The 24,331-nt window shown below is 32.3% G+C and overlaps 1 protein-coding gene across 1 annotated transcript in view; it reads right to left on the bottom strand.

Annotated features, from left to right (window-relative positions):
- The window catches only part of gukh (NHS actin remodeling regulator GUK-holder), a 243,022-nt gene extending 223,047 nt beyond the window's left edge, over positions 1 to 19,975 (bottom strand). Inside the window, exon 1 of the mRNA XM_088264757.1 lies at positions 19,281 to 19,975. Within this exon, the coding sequence (XP_088120883.1) occupies positions 19,281 to 19,569 (289 nt within the window). The 5' untranslated portion in view covers positions 19,570 to 19,975. The remainder of the gene's footprint in view (positions 1 to 19,280) is intronic.
- Between the last annotated feature and the right edge of the window lie 4,356 nt (positions 19,976 to 24,331).

Genomic DNA, 24,331 nt, shown 5'->3' with positions numbered 1-24,331 from the left:
AGCTTTGTGGTAGACATTACTCATGTTCGATTCTGCCAAACAAATTATTACTGAAAATCAAATCAGATGTCAGCCATTATTTTGAAAATGTCATAACACGGCGAAACATTTTCACAACTTTTATTTTTATGAGTTTTTAACAAAAAAATACAATTTTGTAGACCCTAAAAAGTGTTTGATTTGAACATTCAATACTACTACCATCACGCCGTTTCCCCGCAGGGGTAGGCAGAAAGGATGGAACGCCACACTCTTCTGTCCTGGCATACACTCCTCGCCTCCTTCACATCCATACATCTAGTCATACATGCCCTCCGATTGCGCAGACTTTTGACACCGCCAGATTTTAAGTTCTGATTGATCTGATCGTGCCAAGTCTTTTTCGGTCGTCCTCGTTCTGTTTTCCCGCTTACATTCGCCACATATATTTTCTTAGTCATTCTCTCGTTATCCATTCGCTCCACATGTCCATACCACCGTAAAGAACTCTTCTTAATCTTTTCAATTATTCCTTGTTCAGCCTTACATTCCTTTCTTATATCTTTATATTTAAATTAAAATGGAGTTCTACAAATTAAACGCCAAACCAGCAAACACCTACATATAATAACGTTGAATTGGGAACTTTTAAAACAAAATCATTCAAATAAAATTTATGAGAAAAAAGTGAGAGCATTTTCAGAAAATAATCATGTCATTAATTGATTTGGCAGTCACTTTGAGGCAATATCAATCCATTTTAAATTTATGTTTGACTTGGAAAATACCACTAATTCTTTAAATCTATTGTGACACGTATTTCATACTTTACATCATTTTCAAAATACGGTATTCGGAAATGATGCGGAATCCATCGAAACACGTATGAAAATAGATTTTAAGAAATATTCGTATTTACCAATTATAACTTAAATTAAAAATAATCGTATTTATAAGTCAAATTAGCAGAATTTGTCTAAATTCAGTTTACCTTAAAATAATAATAATAAAACCCTTATCCGCACCCTAATGGTGCATAGGGCACTGCTTCATATAAAACGCAGTGTTATCTCAATCGTTTACACATAAAGGAAAGGTGATCAGCCCTCCGCTTCAGGTACCAGTCCAGGGTAATATTAAATAAATATTACAGTGTAAAAATCACTTATATTTATTTGACCCCCCCTAGGAATCGAACCCGGGACCTCCAGAACGGTAGCCAAGCGCGCTGACCATTACACTACGGAGGCGAACAAAACAGTTTACCTTAGAACACTTTTTTCTAATTAAAAGAAATGAATAATAAAACACCAACTCTATGTTTTTTTCCACGATTACATTTCTTAAATAGGTAGTAAATGTCAACTTCTGTTGTGTTATATATGTATATCAGTGTAGGCAGAAACACAACAAAATAACATGATAGGTGTGCATATATCATAACTCAGACATGTGGGCGTAATGTATAATGCATCTATAATCTACACACACGTAATATTAAGCATCATTTACATAATTTCCCATAAAATTACCTGCTGGTATATTATAACTAGTATTTACAGTTGTTTTCGTAATGACATGTAAACCGGAGTGAAAGTAAACTGAATGACATCAAAAATAAAATCAGAACAAAAGATCAAAATTATCATTTTGGGTAATGTGTTTGTCAATCATGGGTAGAATGGTGAATGTTTTTCGTTTACAAAGTAATCACTTAACCAGGCTTTGACAGGTCATAAGCCCTGTAAATACCCAGACCATATTCTTCTTCATCTATGTTGAGATGTCAAAATATTAATATCATTGTATAAATTCATTCCACTCGCACTGATATCGATTCATAAATAGGTAAAAAAAAATACATGTTTCGTTGGGTTTTGATTATTTCATATGTATGTAACACTTTTGATTGCTTGGTCATTACACCTGTACAAATAAAAATAAATAAAATGCTTTTGCAATATTTAAAAAATTCTTATTGATAATTGCAGAGTATTTTTTTGTAATGAAAAATTATTGGATTGTTAAAAATGATACACATTTTGCAGTGGCAGAATATTACGAGTACACACACTGGTTACGATGAAGTTTGTTAAAGAAATCAAATTTAACGCTAGCGATATTAGATCGCGTGGAAAGAATGATGACAGAAAAAAGTCGACAATCTCTTTGAATTACAGTCATATTCATCAGCTACACAGCCAACGAAAACAACAAATAAGAAGTTTTTCACGTGTTTTTTGTTTGTTTATGAAGTTTAAGGTAACAGAAATGCACAAAAATGTGCACACCGTTGCAACATAAGATTTCTGAAACGCACAAATAAACGCGCAGTCCTTTCAAGAACGTCATAAATAAAAAAATCGGCAATTTTCAGTTGTGCATGTTTTCGAAATGCCCAGAAAATGTACTATATCCCAGCAAAAGAGGCATATTTTTAACTTAATATTTACCCGCTACAGGGCAGAAAGTGCTGTTTTTGCATTTTGAAGAAAAGGTATCGTTTAATTTTTTTTTAAATACACTAAATATTTTTCAAATGGAGAAAAATCATTCAGGTTTTACCTAAAAAGATCTGTTGCACAGTAAAAAGTTCAATATGTGGCTTGATATTTATTTTTAAAACATTGTATTATATTTTTAAACTTTAAAAACGATATCCTGAAAAATCTAGTTCTTGAAAGGAGTGAGCGATATGTGCAAGCCGTAATCAATGTGTTAATAGTAGCATATAATAATCGGTTATAGCTCTTTTTTTTCTTATTAGCTAGTACGTTGACCGCGGCGCATGATTTATTGAAAGAAGTCAAAAAGTTCACGTCAATGTATCACAAATATATGTGATCTTTTTTAATATTATGTTCCCACACTTTAGTTTTACTTTTTTTGTAGTTTTGTTCAATGGATGAGACGGGTTCAATTCATTTAAAAGCAAACCCACTTTACTCTTGTCTCATTTTTTTGTCTAGCGTTGTGTGAAGATGCTTGAATGTTGCTGAAGAACTGAATTAATAACCTATCCTAAGGAAGGTATGGCGCCTAAAATAAAAAAAGGGAAAAAAAGAAGTATCACATTTATTCGATGACGATTTAAGTGAAAATATTTAACTTGTGTATGTTACAATATGAAAATATTCTTTACATCTCATCATACATAGATGAAGAAGAATATGGAAGTCTGGGCATTTACAGGGTTTACGATCGTCATAAGTTTGATTAAGTGATCACTTTACACACGTGTAACATTCACCAATTCCACCCATGATTGACAACCACACTACTCAAATTTTAATAAATTTTTAGATATTTTGATCTTTGAAATTGAATTGATAAATAAAAAGAGTCTCTATTTCGTACAGCTGTCTCTATTCCAACATAGTTGTCTGTTGTAAACTCACATGCACTGTGTTACGAGTTTAATCAATATATCAAGGAGTTCCAAAAATTTGAGTAGTGTGGTTGTCAATCATGCGTAGAATTGGTGAATGTTACACGTGTGTAAAGTGATCATTTAACCAAACCTATGACGGTCGTAAGCCCAGCAAATCCCCAGATTTCAATAGTCTTCTTCATCTATGCATATTGATATGTCAAAAATATAAAAAAAATAACTCATACGCGGAGATAATCAAGATTTGTGAACAAGTATTTGGACACAATCTAAATGTTCTGAAAATATCATTTTAAGGCGACATATCTCTTTGTAGTGGAAAAATGTATATTATACAAATGATGTAATATACACAAATACAAAGGATTACAATATGAGTTCTATGAAAAGCGCCCTCGAGGCGATGAATTACAAAAATGGCGGTTAACAAATGAGCCAATTATTATTATTATTATAACTAATTTTAAGGGTGTTACGTCACACGTGTTCTAGCAGCAACCCATGGTCCATATGGATGTATTCGCAGAGCCTACATGGCAAAAAGTTCACATGCGGTTCATATTAACCTATTTAGCGAGGCAGGTAGCCTTTTCATATGAAATGTATCCTTTGACAAGTTGACTTTTTGGTGACTAATATTTCGATTTTCGTTTCGATCCAATGAATCGTAACGGTATTAATATGACTCTTAAAAAAACTTTTGTGATCTATATAAGTTTCAAATGAACTAAGCTGATTCAAATGTGATCAGGATGTTTTTTATTTATTTATCGAAATAAGATACTCAATCAAACTATAATATAATCACAATATTTGTACCTATCTGATATACACACCATTTTATGTCAAACTGTGCCACAAGCTTCATTAAGGATATTTACGATCACTTTATATTTATTTATTTAAGTACAACATTTTTAGTGAGTCCAAATACTTGTTCACAAAATCTGGATTATCTCCAATTACAGGAGTTATTTTCTTATAATTTTTTGACATCTCATCAAAGATGAAGAAAAATATGGAAGTCTTCCATAAATGCCCAGACTTACATATTCTTCTTCATCTTTGATGAGACGTCAAAAAATAATATTTATTTAAGTTTTACTTGGTAAATACTAATATTTCTTAAAATCTACTGTGACAACTTATTTTTCTACTAACCCTTATCCGCACCCAGTAGTGCATAAACATCTGCATCGTATTGACACAGTGTTATCTTGATCGCTACTTACATGAAGGCAAGGTGACTTACATGACTCCAGCGATTCAGGGACCAGTCCAGGGTAATGTTAAATAATTATTAGAGTGTAAAATCACTATTTTACACTGTAATAATATAATTATCATTATTTTTTAAAATTTAATCATAATTACTTTTTAATTAAAGTAAAAATTGATAGATATTACCGCAAAAGTGACTGTCAAATCAATTCATGAGATCATTTTATTTAACGATATAATTTTATATATTCATGGTTTCAGTAATAGTTTATTACAGATTTTTAAAGAACGCGGGTTTTGACCTCATATTGGGCAACGTTTTGCAGGGTGAAACACCATAAAGGTACCAGGGAATAAGAAATAGAATCAGGTTTAAGTTAACAAATATCTTGTAATTCGAGCATCATGACTTTAGTCTTTTAAAACGGACTCCCATTGAAATTCCTCAAGAACATGACAAGCACAAAAGTATTTTCTGGGAAGGGTCTCTCTGGACAGCGGTCAGATGGACTCCGGAGGGGGTCTGTGTGACCCCAGGGGACCGAAGGGAAGGGTAGTTACTATGGACCACCTCTTACAGACAGATAAATAAAGAAAAAAAACCGACCCTTTAAGAAATTTTTCAATCTCACGGCTTGTTGATTTTTGACGTAGAACTAAGTCATACATATAACATTTTGAGTGTGTCCAAATACTTGTTCCAAATCTGAATTATCTCCAATTATAGAAGTTATTTTTCATATTATTATTTGACATCTCAACAAAGATGAAAAATAATATGTAAGTCTGGGCATTTACGAGGCTTACGACCGTCATAGGCTGGTTTAAGTGATCACTTTACACACGTGTGACATTCACCAATTCTCTATATGATTGACAACCATACTATTCAAATTCTTGAAGTATCATAATATTGGTTTTATCTCACCAATAGATGTCTCTAGTAAAATTCTAGTGATTCAAGTACCTACAATGTTTCTAAATTGTATCGTATACATAGAACATACAAGAATTTGAGTAGTATGGTTGTCAATCATGGGTAGAATTGGTGAATGTTACCCGTGTGTAAAGTGATCGCTTAAACCAGCTTATGACAGTTATAAGCCCTGTAAATGCCCAGACTTCTATATTATTATACAAGTCTAGATGTAAAAAATAATAAGTCATACATAAACATAGTGAATTTAACATTTAGGTTTCCAACAATTTCTTCGCAGCAGCTCAAAAATAAATGGTTACCAAAAACTTACAATAACGAAAGTACAAATATTAATCATTGTTATTTCTTGAATATAAGTGAGCTACATATAACAACGAGATTTCGTTTAAGTAATCATTTACTAGGGCCAGCCTATTAAAGAATTTCAGCATTGGTTTATCAAAGTCGTCCATCGCATTTGAAACAATCTTCTTAATTTCAACATTTCGAATGCTTCAATATGATTTCACGTAAAAAACGTAAGGGTCAATCTAAAATTATATTTTCATTCCAATTTAGACGTAGAAAATATATGAACTCGTAAAAATATATGTCGCAACAAGTATTCTGTATTTAATGACAGGTGCATCGCACTACAAAGGATTGATTGCAGAGTGTGTGATAGTATTCAGTAAATTAAACAAACAATTTATTATCACATTACATATTAATATTATTTACATTATCGATGTCCTCCATCCAACCAGGTGGGGTGTTGTATGGTGTGTGACATTTCACAGCTGCTGGAGATAGTAACAATACAGATAATTTGGGTATTATCTAAAACGTAACGTTTAGGTTGCTTGCTCCATATTACCACATTACCCGCATCGTCAATATTCATTTCTTCACCCTACTTATAAGATATAGTGTGAATATATTACTTGGTACTAAAACTTAGTGGATATGACAAGTATGGTGCATAATTTATGGCGAATGTATAAAATAGGTACGCACAAAAGAGTTAGCCTAAAAAGTATTGAATGGAATTCATTGGAAAGGGTTGAACAAAGTCGAGTTTTATATTAAGTAAGGTTCCACATAGACGAGGGAGTCGTAAACTTTTTTCTTCCTATTACTACATATTACTTTTCAGAAATTAAATATGTGGTATTATTTTAAAATATACTGATTATTGATTCAAATGCGTTGACTGGTTAAAAGAAATACAGTTTTAATTCAAATGTTTATTGAAATATGTATATTAAAATTTAGCTCAAAAAGTAAAAGATAAATTACATATTATGCTTATATGTAGAAAAAATAAAATAAAAAAACACACAAAAACAGATTGATGTGAAAACAGAAAGCTAGAAATTATAAAGAAACGAAAGACATCTGAATTGCCTTGTTACATTTATGTAATTATTTATAAAATTAATTAACTTTGTTTTCAGCACTATTTAAAAAAAAATGTGGTGAAAACAAAGTCAATTAATTTTATAAAGTTTATAAAATGTGCCATAAAGTAACTGCGGAAAACATTCAAGAAAAAATATGTAATTATTGTTTGAGACCGTAATATTTGTATTTTCATACAATTGTCTAAAAAGAGAAACCAATTCTCGTAATTCAATAAGCAGTTGAACTCAAAATAAAACATAATTCTATCAGAATAGTTCTCAGTTAATTAATTAATTATAAAATCATATGTATTGAAAAAATCTAATTTAATCTTTAGAAATTAGAGTTTGCAAAGTAAGAGTTTTGTAACATATCAAAAACGTCCATCTGGGTATTCGAATGATCTAGTTTACGACCCCTGTTTATCTCGAACCTACTAATGCATCCGAGATCTGAGTAGGTACTTTAGGATTTGGGTTTTACCTTTTTATTTGAAACCAATATGGCCGCGATAATGAAGGGCCGCGATTGTGAATAGACCCCAAAGGGACCGTCTCCTCGCGTCCTAGGCCCAGGTACCTACCTACTTCGTTATTATTATCTGGGACTTCCTACAAGCAATGTTGTCAAACCTGCCTAGGTTTTATTTAGTTATATATTTAAATTTGAAAAGGTAAATTGATGGAATTGCTGCTTATTTTGGCAGAACTCCATAGTATGAAATTTACATATATGTATGTCATTTGTAACGTCAACATCAAACAGTCGGCACTTCATACGAATTTCACAGGTTATTTTTACATATAGTTTTTTTGCTTTGTAAATTAAGTGGGTATTGTTACAAATATTTTATTATACATATAAAGTTACATACATATGTACCTACATGTATGACCATATATGACTCAAGAATTCAGGCATTATAAATATTTATACACTAAAATAACTAAAAATAGTTTTCAGTAATAAATCAAAAGGGTTTTTTCCACATTTATTTTTTTGATCATTGACCGAGTTTTGTCGTTACCGAGATCATCAGACTGGCCACCAGTCTGATGATGTTGGTAACGACGAATCCCAGTTACTGGTTAAATATAATACATGTGGAAAAAAACCATATGTGGTAGTTGTCATTTTATTATATAAAATGGAGTTCCACCAAGAAATATAAGTACAAAACTTAAATCTTTTATAGGTGTTTAATAGGCAGAATAGTGAGTGTATAAGGCGATCATTTGAGCCAGCCGATGACAAGTTGTAGGCCCTGTATATGCCCAGACTTTCATATTATCACAGCAATCAAACAAACACAGTTAGAGGAAAAATCCACAGAAAACATCACTGCATTGATGTGGATGGACAATTCAATCGCAGAATTCTTCAGAGACCTTCATGAAAAGTTTGTATTGTAACTTGTAACATTCTTCTTGAATTATTTTACATACTAGGCGATGCCTAACGGGATTATTTTTTTAAATTAATAATTTATGAATATTTAGTATAAAAGAACTTATCCAGTTATTTTATTCAAAATATTTTGAGTGCACTCAAAATGATCTTCTGGATGATTTTTCACAATTGAAACTAATTCAAAAGGTATTCTTTTTTGACATCTCATCAAAGATGAAGAAGAATATGGAAGTCTGGGCATTTGCGGGGCTGACGACCGTCATAGGCTGGTCTTTGATGAGATGTCAAAAAGTAATATGAAAATAACTCCTGTAATTGGAGATAATCCAGATTTTGTGAACAAGTATTTGGACACACTCAAAATGTTGTAATTCAAAAGGTGTCTACACCTACTCTTTTGATGATCACAATAATCAAACGGGAGTATGATGATAGTCGAATTGTCCAAAGGCATTATGGGTAGGACATAATACAGAGGTGGAGTTCTCTGATAGAGGCAAACGAGTAATTAAAACTCGCTTGAAAATGTATTTATAATAGATCCGGCTGGAACGATGGCAACATCATCTAATCAACACAGAAAAAAACCGATGGGAAATTCACTCAAAGGGAATTAAACATGCGTCAGTCATTTTTCGTTTATAAATGGGTGAAAACCTTTGATAAGAGATATTCAATCGCTTTACGATGGATTGAAGTTATTTTTCATCTCTATAAATACACTAGACGTCTAGATTTAGATTAATAAGTAATCTGTCGGTAAATTTAATTAAGGTATGGTCGTTGGCAAACATTTTGTCCGCCTCCGTAGTGTAATGGTCAGCACGCTCGGCTACCGTTCTGGAGGTCCCGGGTTCGATTCCCAAGGGGGGTAAAATAAATATAAGCAATTTTTTCACTGTAATATTTATTCAATATTACCCTGGACTGGTACCTAAAGCAAAGGGCTGATCACCTTTCCTTCATGTGTAAAAGATCGAGATAACACTGCGTTTATATAACGCAGTGCCCTATGCACCATTGGGGTGCGAATAAGGGTTTAAAGAAAAAAATTATAATCGTCGGGTTTGTATGAGGATATGCATGAATGTGGAAGAGGCGAATAATGTTTATAAAGACAGAGTGGTGTGACTATTCTCTCTACCTACCCCTGCGGGAAAGCGGCGTGGTGGTTAGTTTGTTAGTTAGTTAATTGATTTGGCAATCTTGTACTAAATGCATTTATTTTAAATTTCACTTGCTAAATACCACTTTTTCTTCAAATGTATTGTGACTCTCGATGCATTCCGCATCATTTTCAAGCACCGTATGTGAAACTAAGTCTAAATTTTAGAGTTGTGTCCTTGGGACGTTGAAGGACATTGTCATATTGCTAATTTCTAAAATTTAAACTTACCTTCACAAACAGTGTTTGAAAATGGTGCAGAATGCGTCGAAACACGTGTCAAAATAGATTTGAATATAAAGTAGTATTTATCAAATGAAATTTATTCATAAATATTTAGAAGTAAAGAATTTAGTGCCTTCAAAAATGTCTCAGATGATTTGAGTGTGTCTTAATCTTTGCGCACAATGACTAAATTGACCCTAGGGATTCTAGAGGAATGTAACTAACCACCACACAGGTGGGCAGAGAGAATAGAACGCCAAACCATTCTGTCCTTGCAAACATTTGTTTCGCATTCATGCATCTCCTCATACATACCTACCCACCGATTATTTGTAAGGTCTCTATTTATCTATTAAATACTACACTGTTATATTGGGTATTCTTAATAAATTCTCTATTATAATTTATATTTGGAGCAATAACTTTTTGATTTTCCATTTTATAATTAAAATATAACATTGTTTTAAAATCACTATAAATATTTTATTATAACTTAACCCTTCACTGCATAGTGTATCAAATTTGTTACATACCCAAAAGTTAGCGTTAAAACGTCCTTTGAAAATATAAGCAACCATTCTTTATTGTTACTGATTAGATACATTCATAACTCACGTATATAGTTCATAATTTAGCCAAAAGACGCGCTTTGAACGCAAAAATAATAACTTCACTTGTCTCTCGAAGACGAACTGTCAATGCAGTCATGCAGTCATGCAAAAAAATCATGCAGTGAAGGGTTAATTATAATGTCTACCGGTTTCGAAGCTAACTGCTTTTTTGTCAATAGTATTAATCAGTCTTGAAAAAGAAGCGGTTAGCTTCGAAACCGGTAGACATTATAATTAAGTTATAATAAAATATTTAAAGTGATTATAAAACAAAGTTATATTTTAATTATAAAATGCTCTACAATTAAGAATATTTAATAATTTCTCTGTCTGCAAATCTAAATTACAGAATGTTTCAGTTTTAATCTTAGGTAATAAAGAATCTCGGTTTCATAATAAATTATTTTGGTTCGCTAAATTTACGAACACCACAAGTGTCGGTTAGGAGCGCAGGATACGAAAACCAAACTCGTTTTGGTTATAAAAGTACGCCTTTGTTTGTCTGAAGGTCATTATGTAAATCGGAATGCTGTAATTTCGGTATAGGCTCCTCTAAGACTTGGCCCCATTCGGCCATTGTGAGTTCAACTCGCAGATCCACACTTGCCTCCGGTTCAACTGGTAACCGGAAAACGACAGTATATAATTATGGATCAGCTAATCCGTCAGTTGGAGTGACTAGAAAATGAACAAAAACAATCCATTTTGACTCGGTTTGGCCAATGTTTCTAGGTTTAATCGTGGACAAGCAGTAAAACTATGATTCAATACTCCTATACACCGAATGCAAAACCTAGGCAATGATTTCGCGGACCATATCGATATCAGGAATATATCACTTCCTAACTATAAAGCAATAATAATTACAATATTTCAGGCTACTGCATAATTCCTTGTTTTATACTTGCATCCTTGTTTAGATAAGTACTTTTCGAACCAATAATGTAGGTACTTAAAAACAGAAAACATTATTTTATCGTATTATTTTATCTTCTTCTTCTTCTTATTCAAATCCGCAGCCCAATGGTGCATAGGGCACTGCATTGTATAAACGCAGTGTTATCTTGATCGTTAACACATAAAGCAGTGGTGATCAGCCCACCGCTTCAGGTACCAGTCCAAGGTAATATTGAACAAATATTAGAGTAAAAAATTAACTAAAAATTATTTAACCTCCCTCCCTGGGAATCGAACCCGGGACCTCCAGAACGGTAGCGAAGCGTGCTGACCATTACACTGCGGAGGTGGAAAAATATTTTATACAACGTTATGTACAAAGGAAAAAAAAACTGTACCTTATTTTATCACATTAATCTGATAATATAACTTATTTTATCATATTAATCTGCTGGTTAGAGTTAACTTGATGTTAAACTCATAAACTTACGCCAATCGCTATGGTTGCTCTGTAAGTAATTCGTAATATATATTACCATTTTAAGAATAATAATATGTGTTTACAGTATCTATTTACACAGATTTTTAACGCATTGTCCCTCGTCCCATATCTATTTTGCATATTCACGTATCGCCAGACCGCCCAGGTTAGCATAAAACCCGAAAGATTGTCTGCCACCAGCAGATTTTTTTATCTGCCTTTGAAGATACCTACAGCATTTATTACGGCTGGAATAATTTATTACATCGTGTATCTGGGATACATGGGAGGGATAGGCAATGAATATGATTGTCATAGAGCAAAAATAATAATAAAATAATTCGTACATTTTGAGTGCGTCCAAATACTTCGCTCATTCCTTTCAAGAACGTCATTAATAAGAAACCTGATTTTTCAAGAGAACGTTTTTAAAGTTTAAAAATATAATACAATGTATTAAAAATGAATACCAAGCCACTTATTAAACTTTTTACTGTGCAACAGATCTTTTTAGGTAAAACCTGAATGTTTTTTCTCCATTTGAAAAATATTTAGTTTATTTAAAAAATAATTAAACAATACATTTTCTTCAAAATGCAAAAACAACACTTTCTGCCCTGTAGCAAGTAAATATTAAGTTAAAAATATGCTGTTTTTGCTGGGATATAGTACATTTTTTGGGCATTCCGAAAATATGCACAATTGAAAATTGTCGATTTTTGATTTATGACGTTCTTGAAAGGAGTGAGCGACTTGTTCACAAATCTGGATTATCTCTAATTATAGGAGTATTTTTCATATTATTTTTTGACATCTCATCAAAGATGAAGAAGAATATGGAAGTCTGGCCATTTACGGGGCTGACGACCGTCATAGGCTGGTTTAAGTGATCACTTTACACACATGTGTTACATTCACCAGTTCTACCCATTATTGACAACCACACTAGTCAAATTCTTGGAAGTTCTATCACATCAAAGATGAAGAATAATATGGAAGTCTGGGCATTTACGGGGCTGACGACCGTCATAGGCTAGTTTAAGTGATCACTTTACACACATGTAACATTCACCAATTCTACCCATTATTGACAACCACACTAGTCAAATTCTTGGAAGTTCTATATATTTGAATCGATTCATAAACATTGTTCTTGAATCACCAAAAAAATAAAAATTAAATAAAATGCGTAATCAGTTTTTCTTCTAGTTATAATTTCATGAACATTGCTACAGTGTTTAATAAGTCGTTTAATAAAGTCATGAGAATTATTCACAGTTCAGGGGTTACAAATTAAAATACACATTTACATATAAAATAAATTGCTCTTTCCTTTGACGCTGTCAGAATCAAGACCCTTAACATTATAATACATTTATGGTAGACAAAAGTATTAACCATTTCTAGATACTACCAGATAATGTATGAAACTAACTAATTAACTATCACCCGCTTTCTCGCAGGGGTCGGTAGAGAGAATAGAACGCCACACCAATCTGTCTTTGAAAACAATCTTCGCCTTTTCCACATTGGTGCATCTCCTCATACATACCCGCCGATTATTCCGACTCCTGACCTGACCTTTTTCAAGTATTTGAAATACTTGATAAAATATTTAACTAAGATAAAATATTATTTTTTAGATTCACTGGATCAATTTTTAAAAATGGCCAACCTCAATTATTTAAAGTCTATTTGTATAAATAATGATTCAATTTCAATAACACAACATGGGCTCATTTTTCGTAAGATAACTTTAAGTCTCTTCTTATCTATAAAATTACTGTCAGTAGGTATTCTAAACAAATTGAAAATGATATGTGTATTCGTTTCATCTCCGGAACTATCGTTTCCTGTTTATGTTTTGATTCTGACTAATTAAACAAAATTTGTTGAAACACAGTCATTGCCGATGTGATAAATTTAATTTGAAACATATATTCTAACGCGTCGAAGTTGCTTGAAATAATAATTAGTAGAATTTAGTTTATTCCGATTTAATTACGCAGTAGATGCAATACTTAACTATATTATACTAAGAAAAAAAGTATTATAAAATTAAAAATAGTGTAATTAAAATTTTGTAAATAATATTGGAGAAAAATAAAATAATATAAGAGAATTTAATAACTTTTGATAAAAAAAGTTACTCTAAAATTTTCTACGAATAAATTGTTCTAGAATCTTCAAATAAAACTACTAAAAGTAAGAAAATTAAATAATAATTACATAACAATAAAAAATCAATTCGATGTAATATTTCTCACACTAAGTACGACAATTGTTACAGATAGATTATAATTTGGTTAAGCGAAAGGTATAGTAGCTATTGCAATTAAAACAAAACAAAAGTATGTAGTTCAATAATGGAAAAATGGTGATGGTGTTTGGAAACTGTTTTAAATAAAAAAAAAAATTAAAGAAACCATGGTAAGGTTTTAAATTTGGTTAAGACAATTAATAGTTGTGCTGGTATAATACAAGCTGCTTCATAGATACTTCAAAGATACGAAAGGTGAGGAATTTTGTATTTTTACATAACTAAAGCTGTAAAAAAAAACATGATTTGATTTGAAATTAAAATTTGACATTCACAGAAATGTTTGCATGCTTTCCTGTCAACGATTTCCCAACTTTACTAATGTATGCAGATCTAGTCCATAGTCCGCTGGAACTTTTTAAATTAAATACGAATCATTGTCATAATTGTGAAAAGTTTTATAGATCACAGTTTGTCGGCCGTTGTTTCCGCGATACTCGGACGACTGTGCGACGAATGGCACATGGACACTTCGCAATAAATTGTAATGCTCGCACACCGTGAAGACAACAATATTTCAACATTGTTCGCAGTTTCCTGCTGTCGTGTCGGCCAGGTGATGTATAACGTACTATATTGTATCGGAATTGAGTGCCATACCATGCGGCACTATCGCATCCGGACCAACAACACTAAAGTCGAACACACGCTGTCACTACTCTAAAAAAACACATTCGGATGTTCGTCCACACGCCGTACTATGCTATATGTTATATATATGGGCAACCAGTGGACCGCGGGCTGGATCCGGCCTGCCGAGCTATTTTGTCCAACCGTCAATCATCTCGGCGAAGTATTTACAAATTTACGCGCTGTTGACAGATTTTTTTTTGACAGCACATTCACGTGTCAACAGTTTTTGTAAAGAATGAAACCCACTAAATAAAAAATTAGGATAACAGATGAAAATCTCGAAAATTTTATGCGATTATCCTCGAGCAATACCAACGCTAATATTGATGACCTTTTAATTGAAGTATAAGGCCAATCTTCAAACTAACTTTCGTAATTATTTAATTATTTTTATAAACATTAAAATTATGTCATTCATTGTATTGTTTGTAAAAAAAATTACCTTATATAACACTGTCCTAAATTATGATTCAAATAACTCAATGGAAATATTATGTATTTAACTTTTATATGTGTACATATGTACAGAATGATAATTTGGACCCAGACTTAGGAAAGGTTGCCCATGACTGCTATATGCACTGCGTGAGAAGCAGAGTATGCACACCTCTATTTGTTATCAGACAAAACAAAAGACGAACGAGAGCGGAAACAAAGGAAGCACGAGGAACAGGAATAATACACAAAATCAGGTAAATACACAGTTCCGTTTTTAGGTTATCCTCTCTACGGTCAACATCCACTAAAACAACATTTTAATTTTATCATATTTAGGCGTACCGACTTAGGCAATATTAAATAGTGTTAATGTTGTATAAAAGTCAATACTGAAAATAAAACTTAAGGCCCTATATATTATACGTTAAGTAGCAACGTCTTTAAACTCAAGATTTGACGTAATATTTTTTTTTCTTTGAACACACTTTTTGTATTGAAAAAATGAGTTTTTCTTCGAAATAAATAAAGGGTTTTGAAAAGAAAAGAGTTATTGAAAGGTGAGGAGTAAGGAGTTTAAAAATATATTTAAAAAAAAAAAATTCATCATACATAAGTATATGATTAAAAAAAACAATATATATTCTACAAAAATATATATTCTTATCAAGCTTGAGGTGGCGACAGGCTCTCCGCGCGGCCGGACGCGTAAAGAATTCAATTATTGTGAGTAAGGCCTTAAAGGTATTAAAATTAAGTTGCGAGCTATTTATTATCCCGTCTTAATCAATAAAAATACTACTAAATATATATCTTAAAATGGTGTTCGACATCTTTGATGATTAGTTTATTTAGTTTTTTTACGCTAACGATTCAAAGAACGAGCATTGCGAGAAATTTGGTGTAAAAATAAAATGGCGCTCGTCTCATTATGCAAACGGCCAATTTCGCAGGTCGTCCATCTCTCTCGGGGATTTTATAATCTGCCAAGTCAGTGATTCTAATAACCGGGTAGTTTGTAGATTGTAAATTGAAGATTGGTAACTGGGCTTAGTCGGTTCGTGATTCGTGAGTCTCGTCCGCAAGAGGAATCCGTCCGTCTTCAAAACTGGTTTTAACGTTCGTTCTTCAGTTGTAAAAATATTTTAAAGCCATCCCGGCGTTACCCAAAATATTTAAGAAGATATTACAGCGTTCTATTTTATCGACAATCCATAATTTCGAATAATTCCGAATTAATGCTTTGGAAAAGGTACACAAATTTGTTTAAATTTTTACGTAAACATAATATTTTCTACATATATCATTAGTTAAACGTTTAGGTTACCAAAGTGCCCCCTCTGGCCTCCCAGGGGGCCCTGGATAGAGCTGAGGGGGTATTTCTAGCCCTGCGAGAGTAGGGGGGCCTGGGAAGCAAACAGAGGGTCGTGAGGTGTTAATATTATAGATTCTATAATATTATAGAATATATGTATATTATTATAAATTTATTATAAGTTAAATATTTGTGTTTTTATTATTTTTAAAAAAACTTCAAGTTCATACTATTTCTGTGAGCCTAAGCGGCTCAGAAATAGGTATCAAATTGTGGTAGAGTTGGTTCGAACCGAGAAACTCTGACTCAAGAGTCCGCGAAACTAACCAAGGGTCCACAACCCGACACTGAAGATGAAGATAATGATAAAAAAACGAAATTAACGATGTATTAACCTCTCGAATTTGTTATTTATCAAAAGTTTATGATAAAAATCACTTAAAATTTGTTAAAAATATTAATTTCTCAACAATTTATAAGCGTCCACGTATCTTATTTATGACATTAAAATAATTTCTTAAAAAACATATAAATAATAAATTCACTAAATTTTTCTGTTTTAAACAAATTTTTAAAAAGGTAAATTTTCAGGGGGACCTTGTGTAATTTTGTGTCTGAAAGGGGGCCTGGGTCAAATAGGTTTAGGAACCTATGGTTCAACGCTTTCCCAAGACATTTTCACCGATATTTTTCTGTAGATTTCAAGGTACATGTATCTAAAAATCTAATGGCATATTTTAGACGCTTCACGATATACATAAAATTATTCATCAAATCGATCTTTTTAGACTTTCATTTAATCGAATATTAATATCATTGATATCAAGTCATTCAATCGATAAATAAATTCGTGTAAATGATATCGATAATCGATGTTTTGAGTCGTTCCAGCAAAAGTCAGTTAGAGATATCTTGAATGCGACGATATATGTATTCCTCTAAATCCTGTATAGAATAATTAATTATTTTTTATTAGTTCATTAATGGAGTTATTTATATGAAGCAATAACTTCCAATCGACTTCCTAAGCAGTTTGGTGTGAACGGTCTGGGACAACCTAGGTGGTATGTTATTAAAATTGTTCAAGATAATGATTATTAAAAAATTGTTCAAGATTAATGATGAAGATAATGATTAAAAAATACCATATAACCAAGAACTAATTATCTAACAAGCCCATTCCCACAGGGGTAGGCAGAGAGAATAGAACGCCACACAACCCTTTGCAAACATTCATATTTTTTTCCACATTCATGGATTTCCTAATATGTATCCTCACTTTGGGAAAAATCAAATATGTATGTATTTTTCGTCATGAAAATAAATACGGAGAAAAGGGGTTTAGCGAAAAAGTTGTAGAGAGAGAAGAAAGAACAAAGAAGGGTACGATGAGCGATTAGGAATTAATGAGAATGTAATTATTTGTTTTACGTATAATAATACTAATAATAATGGTGTATAATTTATACAGCGCCATTTCAGCGATTTAATTTGGAAAAGAAGATTGTGAAAATGATTTGACAAACAAATGCATTTAAAATTTATAAAAATAATACTACAACTTTACAGCTTTTTCTATATTTATTTTATCTGACCAGTAACCGCGTTTCGTCGTTACCGGCATCATCAGACTAGTTTTTAAAATAATTATCCGTTTTTGAAGGTAGGCGATTGAAATAAAAAAGGTAAATAAGTAGGTTCTTTCAGATGGGGTCTTTTTTAACGCTTATAATATTGTCAAAATGTATTTTTAACGACTAGTTTAGGGTTGGAGGTAGATAATTGAGTAATTTAAGTAAAAATTCCGGGAAGAATTCCAGGAATTTTAGTAAATACGGTGTTAAGCCACCATTTTTTTCCTTCGATATTTCAGACACTTAACATATATGAACCTACTAGGTATTTTGCATTATCGGTTATAAAATACAAAGTTAAGTACTATTCTTCAAGGGACACCTTCGAGGTAGTTTGCACAAGATTGTTGAAGTACGGATATGCAACCCCGAGTGCCATAACTATTCCATTTTCTACACTCATTTTTCTTTCGTAACATCCTCCGTGTCCTTTTCTATATGGCAAGGCAGTCTTTAAATTTGGCTCATTTACTTACGTCATCTGTATTCTATCAGACACATTCCCACTCCTAATTGACTAAACTAACTAATCATCACGCCGCTTTCCCGCAGGGGTAGGCAGAGAGAATAGGACGCCACACCATTCTGCCTTTGCAAACATTCTTCGCCACTTCGAATAAGCCAAAAAAAAAACAATAAAAAGAAATGTAAGGTTCTAACGATCGAAAACATTACAAAACGTCGAATCTTACTAACGTGATAAAATGGTATATTATTTTAAGAAATAAAAAGACTTTGTTTTTTGATCCACTCACATTTTGAGTGAGTGTGAGTGGATCAAAAAACAAAGTCTTTTTATTTCTCAAAATAATATATAAATATGATCCACAAAGGTAATGTTTTCAATATTCAAAACATGATAAAATGGTGTTATACTTTATTTTATTTATTTAACTAACTAACCATCACGCCGCTTCCCCGCAGGGGTAGGCAGAGAGAATCGAACGCCTCACCACTCTGTCTTTGCAAACATTATACGCCTCTTCTACATTCATGCATCTCCTCATACATCCCCGACGATTATTACGACTCCTGACCCGGCCGCTTTCAAGTATTTGACATACCTGATTGTGCCAGGTTTTCCTCGGTCTTCCTCTGCTTCTTTTTCCAACTACATTCGCCTCATAAATTTGTTTAACCGTTCTTTCCTCACTCATACGTTCCACATGTCCAAACCATCTCAACACTTCATTTTTTACTTATTTTTTTATTTTAATTAATATATTTGAATTTTACTTACGGACTGGTACTTTTTTAGGGTCGTAGAGCTCGACTCTTTCGCTGACTTTGTTGATTTTGACCTGCAGGCACTTGGATCTCTCCGCGACGTCGTTGAGCTGGATCGTCAAGTCGCTGAAGATGTCGTTAGCCAGAACGACCAGGGAAGCAAGTTGCTTGAGAGCGTTGCTAAGGGTGCAGTTGGTCACAGCTAGCAACTCATCATCCTTCACCTTGGCAACTCCGTGCTCGTCGTGCAAACTCGTTCTCGATAAGTACTTCGGCTCGACCACACGCAGAACGAACGGCATTTCGATTCACAAAAAAAAACAGCCGGCAAACATCAAAAAGGCATCATTTGAACGGTATATTACAATTAAAAATTATTTCATTATTCGCACACGATGAAGCAATACTACAGGTATTGCATTTTAATTGTTCTCACCTCAAACTGCTAATAAAACAATCAACACTGTTTCGTATTCAACCACTTTTCATTCAAACTTTATAAAAAGGTTGGCGCAATATTAATTTGTAACAAACACTTTAAAAACAGCATGTTATTTATATACATCGATGAACACATTTTCGCGGTAATGAGGAAATCGGGTAGTTTTAAAACTTATTTATTTTAAATTATATTCGTTTCGTTCGTATGTAGACGCCATCGCAGCACTCGAACACAACCACTCTCGTCCGCTCTCCGCGCGGGAATACGATTTTTGTATTACAGTTTGGAAGTAAACTTTAACGGCCGCCGCGCCGGTAGAAGCGCTGCTGTAGTCATGGCAACTGACATGTGCGAAGGGATTTACGTTTTCCAATTCTTTTCGTGCCATCTAGCGATTGAAAATATAAGTAATTTTTTTAGCAAAGCTTTAAACCAAATTGAAACAGGTCGCATCATTGTTAATTCAATTGATTGTTAATAGAACTAATACATAGATGGTGTTTTCTAAATATATATTTTTTAAAATTATTTATTTATATAAATGATTCAAGCAACCCTGGAATGCTCAGAAAAAAACAAAATGTTTTTACTGGACTCTATACTAAAATTGGAGGTGATCGTTTTTTCCAAGCTCATTAGGCCAAAATTTAAAAGGCAAGAAATTTATAAATATATAAAATTAACTTCCAATATTATCTTTAAAATAACAATATAGTCACATACCTACCCATTCTATCTTGGTACGGTTTAAATAAAAAAATGTAAAACTTTTAATAATCCAAAAAATAACCTTCTAGGTAATATAAATGACCATCACACTGCACGGGTAGACAGAGAGAATAGAATGCCGCACCACTCTGTCTTAGGAAACAATCTCCGCATATTCCACATTCATGCATCTCCTCATACTCCTCATATTCCGACTCCAGACCTGACCATGCCCAAGTATTTGAAAAACGTGATCATGACAAGTTTTAGCATTCTTCCTCTGCTTCTATTTCCAACAATATTTGCCCCATAAATTTGTTTAATTTATCTTTCTCCACTAATTTTTTCTTCAATCATCTCAACACACCTTTTTATCAATTTTACTTATGTCAGTCTTGCATTCTTTCCTTATACGACTATTTGAACATCTATCATAAATTGTTTAGGCACACATTAGTCTCAGGGACCATATTTTGACTGCATTCATTCTACTCTCATCCTTCTTTTGCCAGTTCCATTTTTCACTTCCATGTATTAGGATTGAAACCAGGACTTTATTGTGCACTGCCAGTTAAATTTAGTTTTTGAAATAAATAAACTACAGATATTACTCTCACTATTTCCATGTGAAATGATTACACTATTAGACTAAATACCAGCATATGATTGCAGTACCTATACATAATTGTTAATTACTTATTTCATATCATTTGTTTATCCTTTGCAGCATAGGTTTATTTATATGTTGTAATTTTTTCTACTCTAACCCCTTATGGGCAGGACATATTGCGCAACAAGACCCCACAAGATGGACCCCAAGAATTTTACGATGGAGACCCTAAGGAGGACAAAAGAGGTATCGGAAGAAGAGTCCGATGACATAGTCGCTTCGGGGGGTAGAAACTAGCTGCAAGCAGCAATCGACCGGAGCAAACGGAAAGAAGAGGAATAGGCCTATATCCAGCAGTGGAGTACAGAGGACCATTTCAGCCACCACGTAGAAATTTGATGTGATTCTCTTTACATCCTGGTAGTTATGGCGGTGAATAGTCTAATACAGGCCTGGCCAACCCAAATAGCATCCCGGGCCGCATCGATGACTTAAAAGTTTTCCCAAGGGCCGCATAGAGTCATTAAATTTTTTTTATAACAACATATTTTTTACGTGTCTGTGATAAAAAATATATTGGCCAAACTGCGAGAAGTCTAAGAATTAGAATTAGAGAACATCGTCGTGGACTAACAAGTAATTTTTTTCGGAATTTGCAAATCATATCATGGAAACTAACCACTCATTTGACTCTCATACACTTAAATTATTACACTCTGTTACAAATAAAGGTCAAGTCATGAATAATTTAGAAAATTTAGAAATACATAAAAATTTAAATTCAGATAAAACAATAATTAATAATTTACTGTTTCAAAATACGTCACCATTATTATCAATGTTTCCTTTTACAAAAAATATTGTTCCTTAACTACCCTACCTATATTTATTTACCTATATATACACCTAAATATATTTTTATTCGTTAGTTTTAATTTGTACCAGAAGATGAAAACAATTGTCGTTTTCGAAACTAGTCGTAAATAAAAATAAAACTCAATTAAGTGGATTTTTCAAGTGTTTAATTTTTATTAAAATAACGTATTTCATACTTATTGATTTTTTGTAAGTACAAATAAGTAAGTAAAAATAATTTTAATGCGGAGGTTATCAGAAAGTAAAATCATGGTAATTGTGAAGAAAATATTACTACGACCAGAAGTGAGTAGAAAACATACAATGAATCAACAAAAAATGTATTGGTATAGTAATAAATGTTTTGAAAATTTTTAACAATCAATATTATTAATTAGGACACATAAATCAAACAATATTAACATTTTTATTTTAATAAAAAGCAATTTACAAATGACCACTTAGTTTGAGATTTGAGTTTCTCTTCGCTTACTTAATTTTTCCAAATCTAATTCAATAGTTGAAGTTGCACACTTTAACTGATTTTTGAGATTTTCTGAAGAGCGTGTGAACGGATATTGTTCACTGTTTTTATAACAACATGCATGACTTGGCTCATAGAGTTCTTGAGGGCATAATTTTTGTTGATGCATTGAACTGTGTATCACAAACATATCACTGGTTTAAAAATATATTCTTCATACATGGCCACAGGCCGCACGTAAGGGCGTCGAGGCCGCATGCAGCCCACGGGCCGCGGGTTGGCCACCCATGGTCGAATAGATCATTGATATTCTTATTGTCAGGTAATTAAACACTTAAAAGGTGGGATGAAGAACAAAACACAACTTTTCCACAATTTTTTAAATTTATTTCAATATATTCAACAAGCATTTTACATCAGTTTACATATCTGTTTGCCTATATAAAACATACAGTTACACATTTATCCTAGATTACAATAATATGCTTATGTTCAAATACATTTATAAACTTAAATACAAGCGCTGGTCAATGTAAACGGTTAATCTTAATGATATATTGTGTAAAACAAAACATGTGCGTTCTTGAGGTATTTTTACTTATAGCTTTATGTTAAAAAAAGGATAGGATATTATTAATTCCTTCCAAAAAGTTTTATGTCTTTATTTTTATAAGCACAATGATACATATATATTTATCCAATTTAATTTTAGGTTTTAAATAAATCTTCATCGGTCAACGCATGTCTTAGTGAAAGTTTCAAATGAGAAATCACTATTTCCATCTTATTATTATCGTGGAAAATCAGTATTAAAAAAAAATCTACATGCTTATCGTGATAACACAACATTACCAATACATTTCCTGCTAAGTAAAAACACAATATGTAATAACAAAATATATTTTATGCAAGAATTGAAAATTCATATTATTACATATATTGATATTTCGCTCACTCCTTTCAAAAACGTCATAAATCAAAAAACTTGATTTTTCAGGAGAACGTTTTTAAAGTTTAAAAATATAACGCAATGTATTAAAAACAAATATCAAGCCACTGATTGAACTTTTTACTGTGCAACAGATCTTTTTTGGTAAAACCTGAAGGTTTTTTATGCATTTGAAAAATATTAAGTATGTTTAAAAAAATAATAAAACAATACCTTTTCTTCAAAATGCAAAAACAATACTTTCTGCCCTGTAGTGGGTAAATATTAAGTTAAAAATATGCCTCTATGCTGGGATATAGTATATTTTCTGGGCATTCCGAAAACATGTACAACCGAAAATTGAGGTTTTCTGATTTATGACGTTCTTGAAAGGAGTGAGCGATGTCTACAATTCATTGATTTTGAACATGCGTTTCCTGGATACACTATGTCTACAATGCTGTGAAAATCTGACGTTCACCAAAGCAAAATTCTTTCAAATGCAACCTCATTTAGCGGTTCTGAAGTCGATTGATGGCAATAGTTGTTGACTGAAATTTTCATTATAGTTAATGGATGTATTGTAATACGTGTTTTTTCCACAATCCATTTTCATAATTTTTTTAATTAATCAGTAATCACACTGTTTTCAAAACTATATCTAGATTTAAAACATGCATGTTAAAAACCATACATTCAAACAGTTAGTGTAAACTAATATGATAAAGATCTTGTTATTCCTAAAGGGTTGTTTATCATAAGTGTTAAAAAATAGAACTACAAATACACAAGAGAAAATTTATGAAATTTTGCACCGGTTAGTATGAATATCAATTGCTATTGAAAATATCTTTAAACATAACAGAAGGCGACGGGTTTCGATATTGGTTTTTGAGTCATGGTTGAGTGTCGGTAATTTACTAGAAAATGTGAGACTATTTATATAGGGGGTAAAAACCTAAATGTTACAGCAATTCTTATTTCATTATTATGGATATTTTGTGATTAGCATAAGAACTGTGTTTTTACTTAGCAGG

The sequence above is a fragment of the Brachycentrus maculatus genome, unplaced genomic scaffold (genome assembly GCF_059751285.1).
Source record: "Brachycentrus maculatus isolate JH-2025_06_01 unplaced genomic scaffold, ASM5975128v1 h1tg000237l, whole genome shotgun sequence".
In the NCBI taxonomy this organism is placed as follows: domain Eukaryota; kingdom Metazoa; phylum Arthropoda; class Insecta; order Trichoptera; family Brachycentridae; genus Brachycentrus; species Brachycentrus maculatus.
This window is presented reverse-complemented; position numbering and strand designations above follow the sequence as displayed.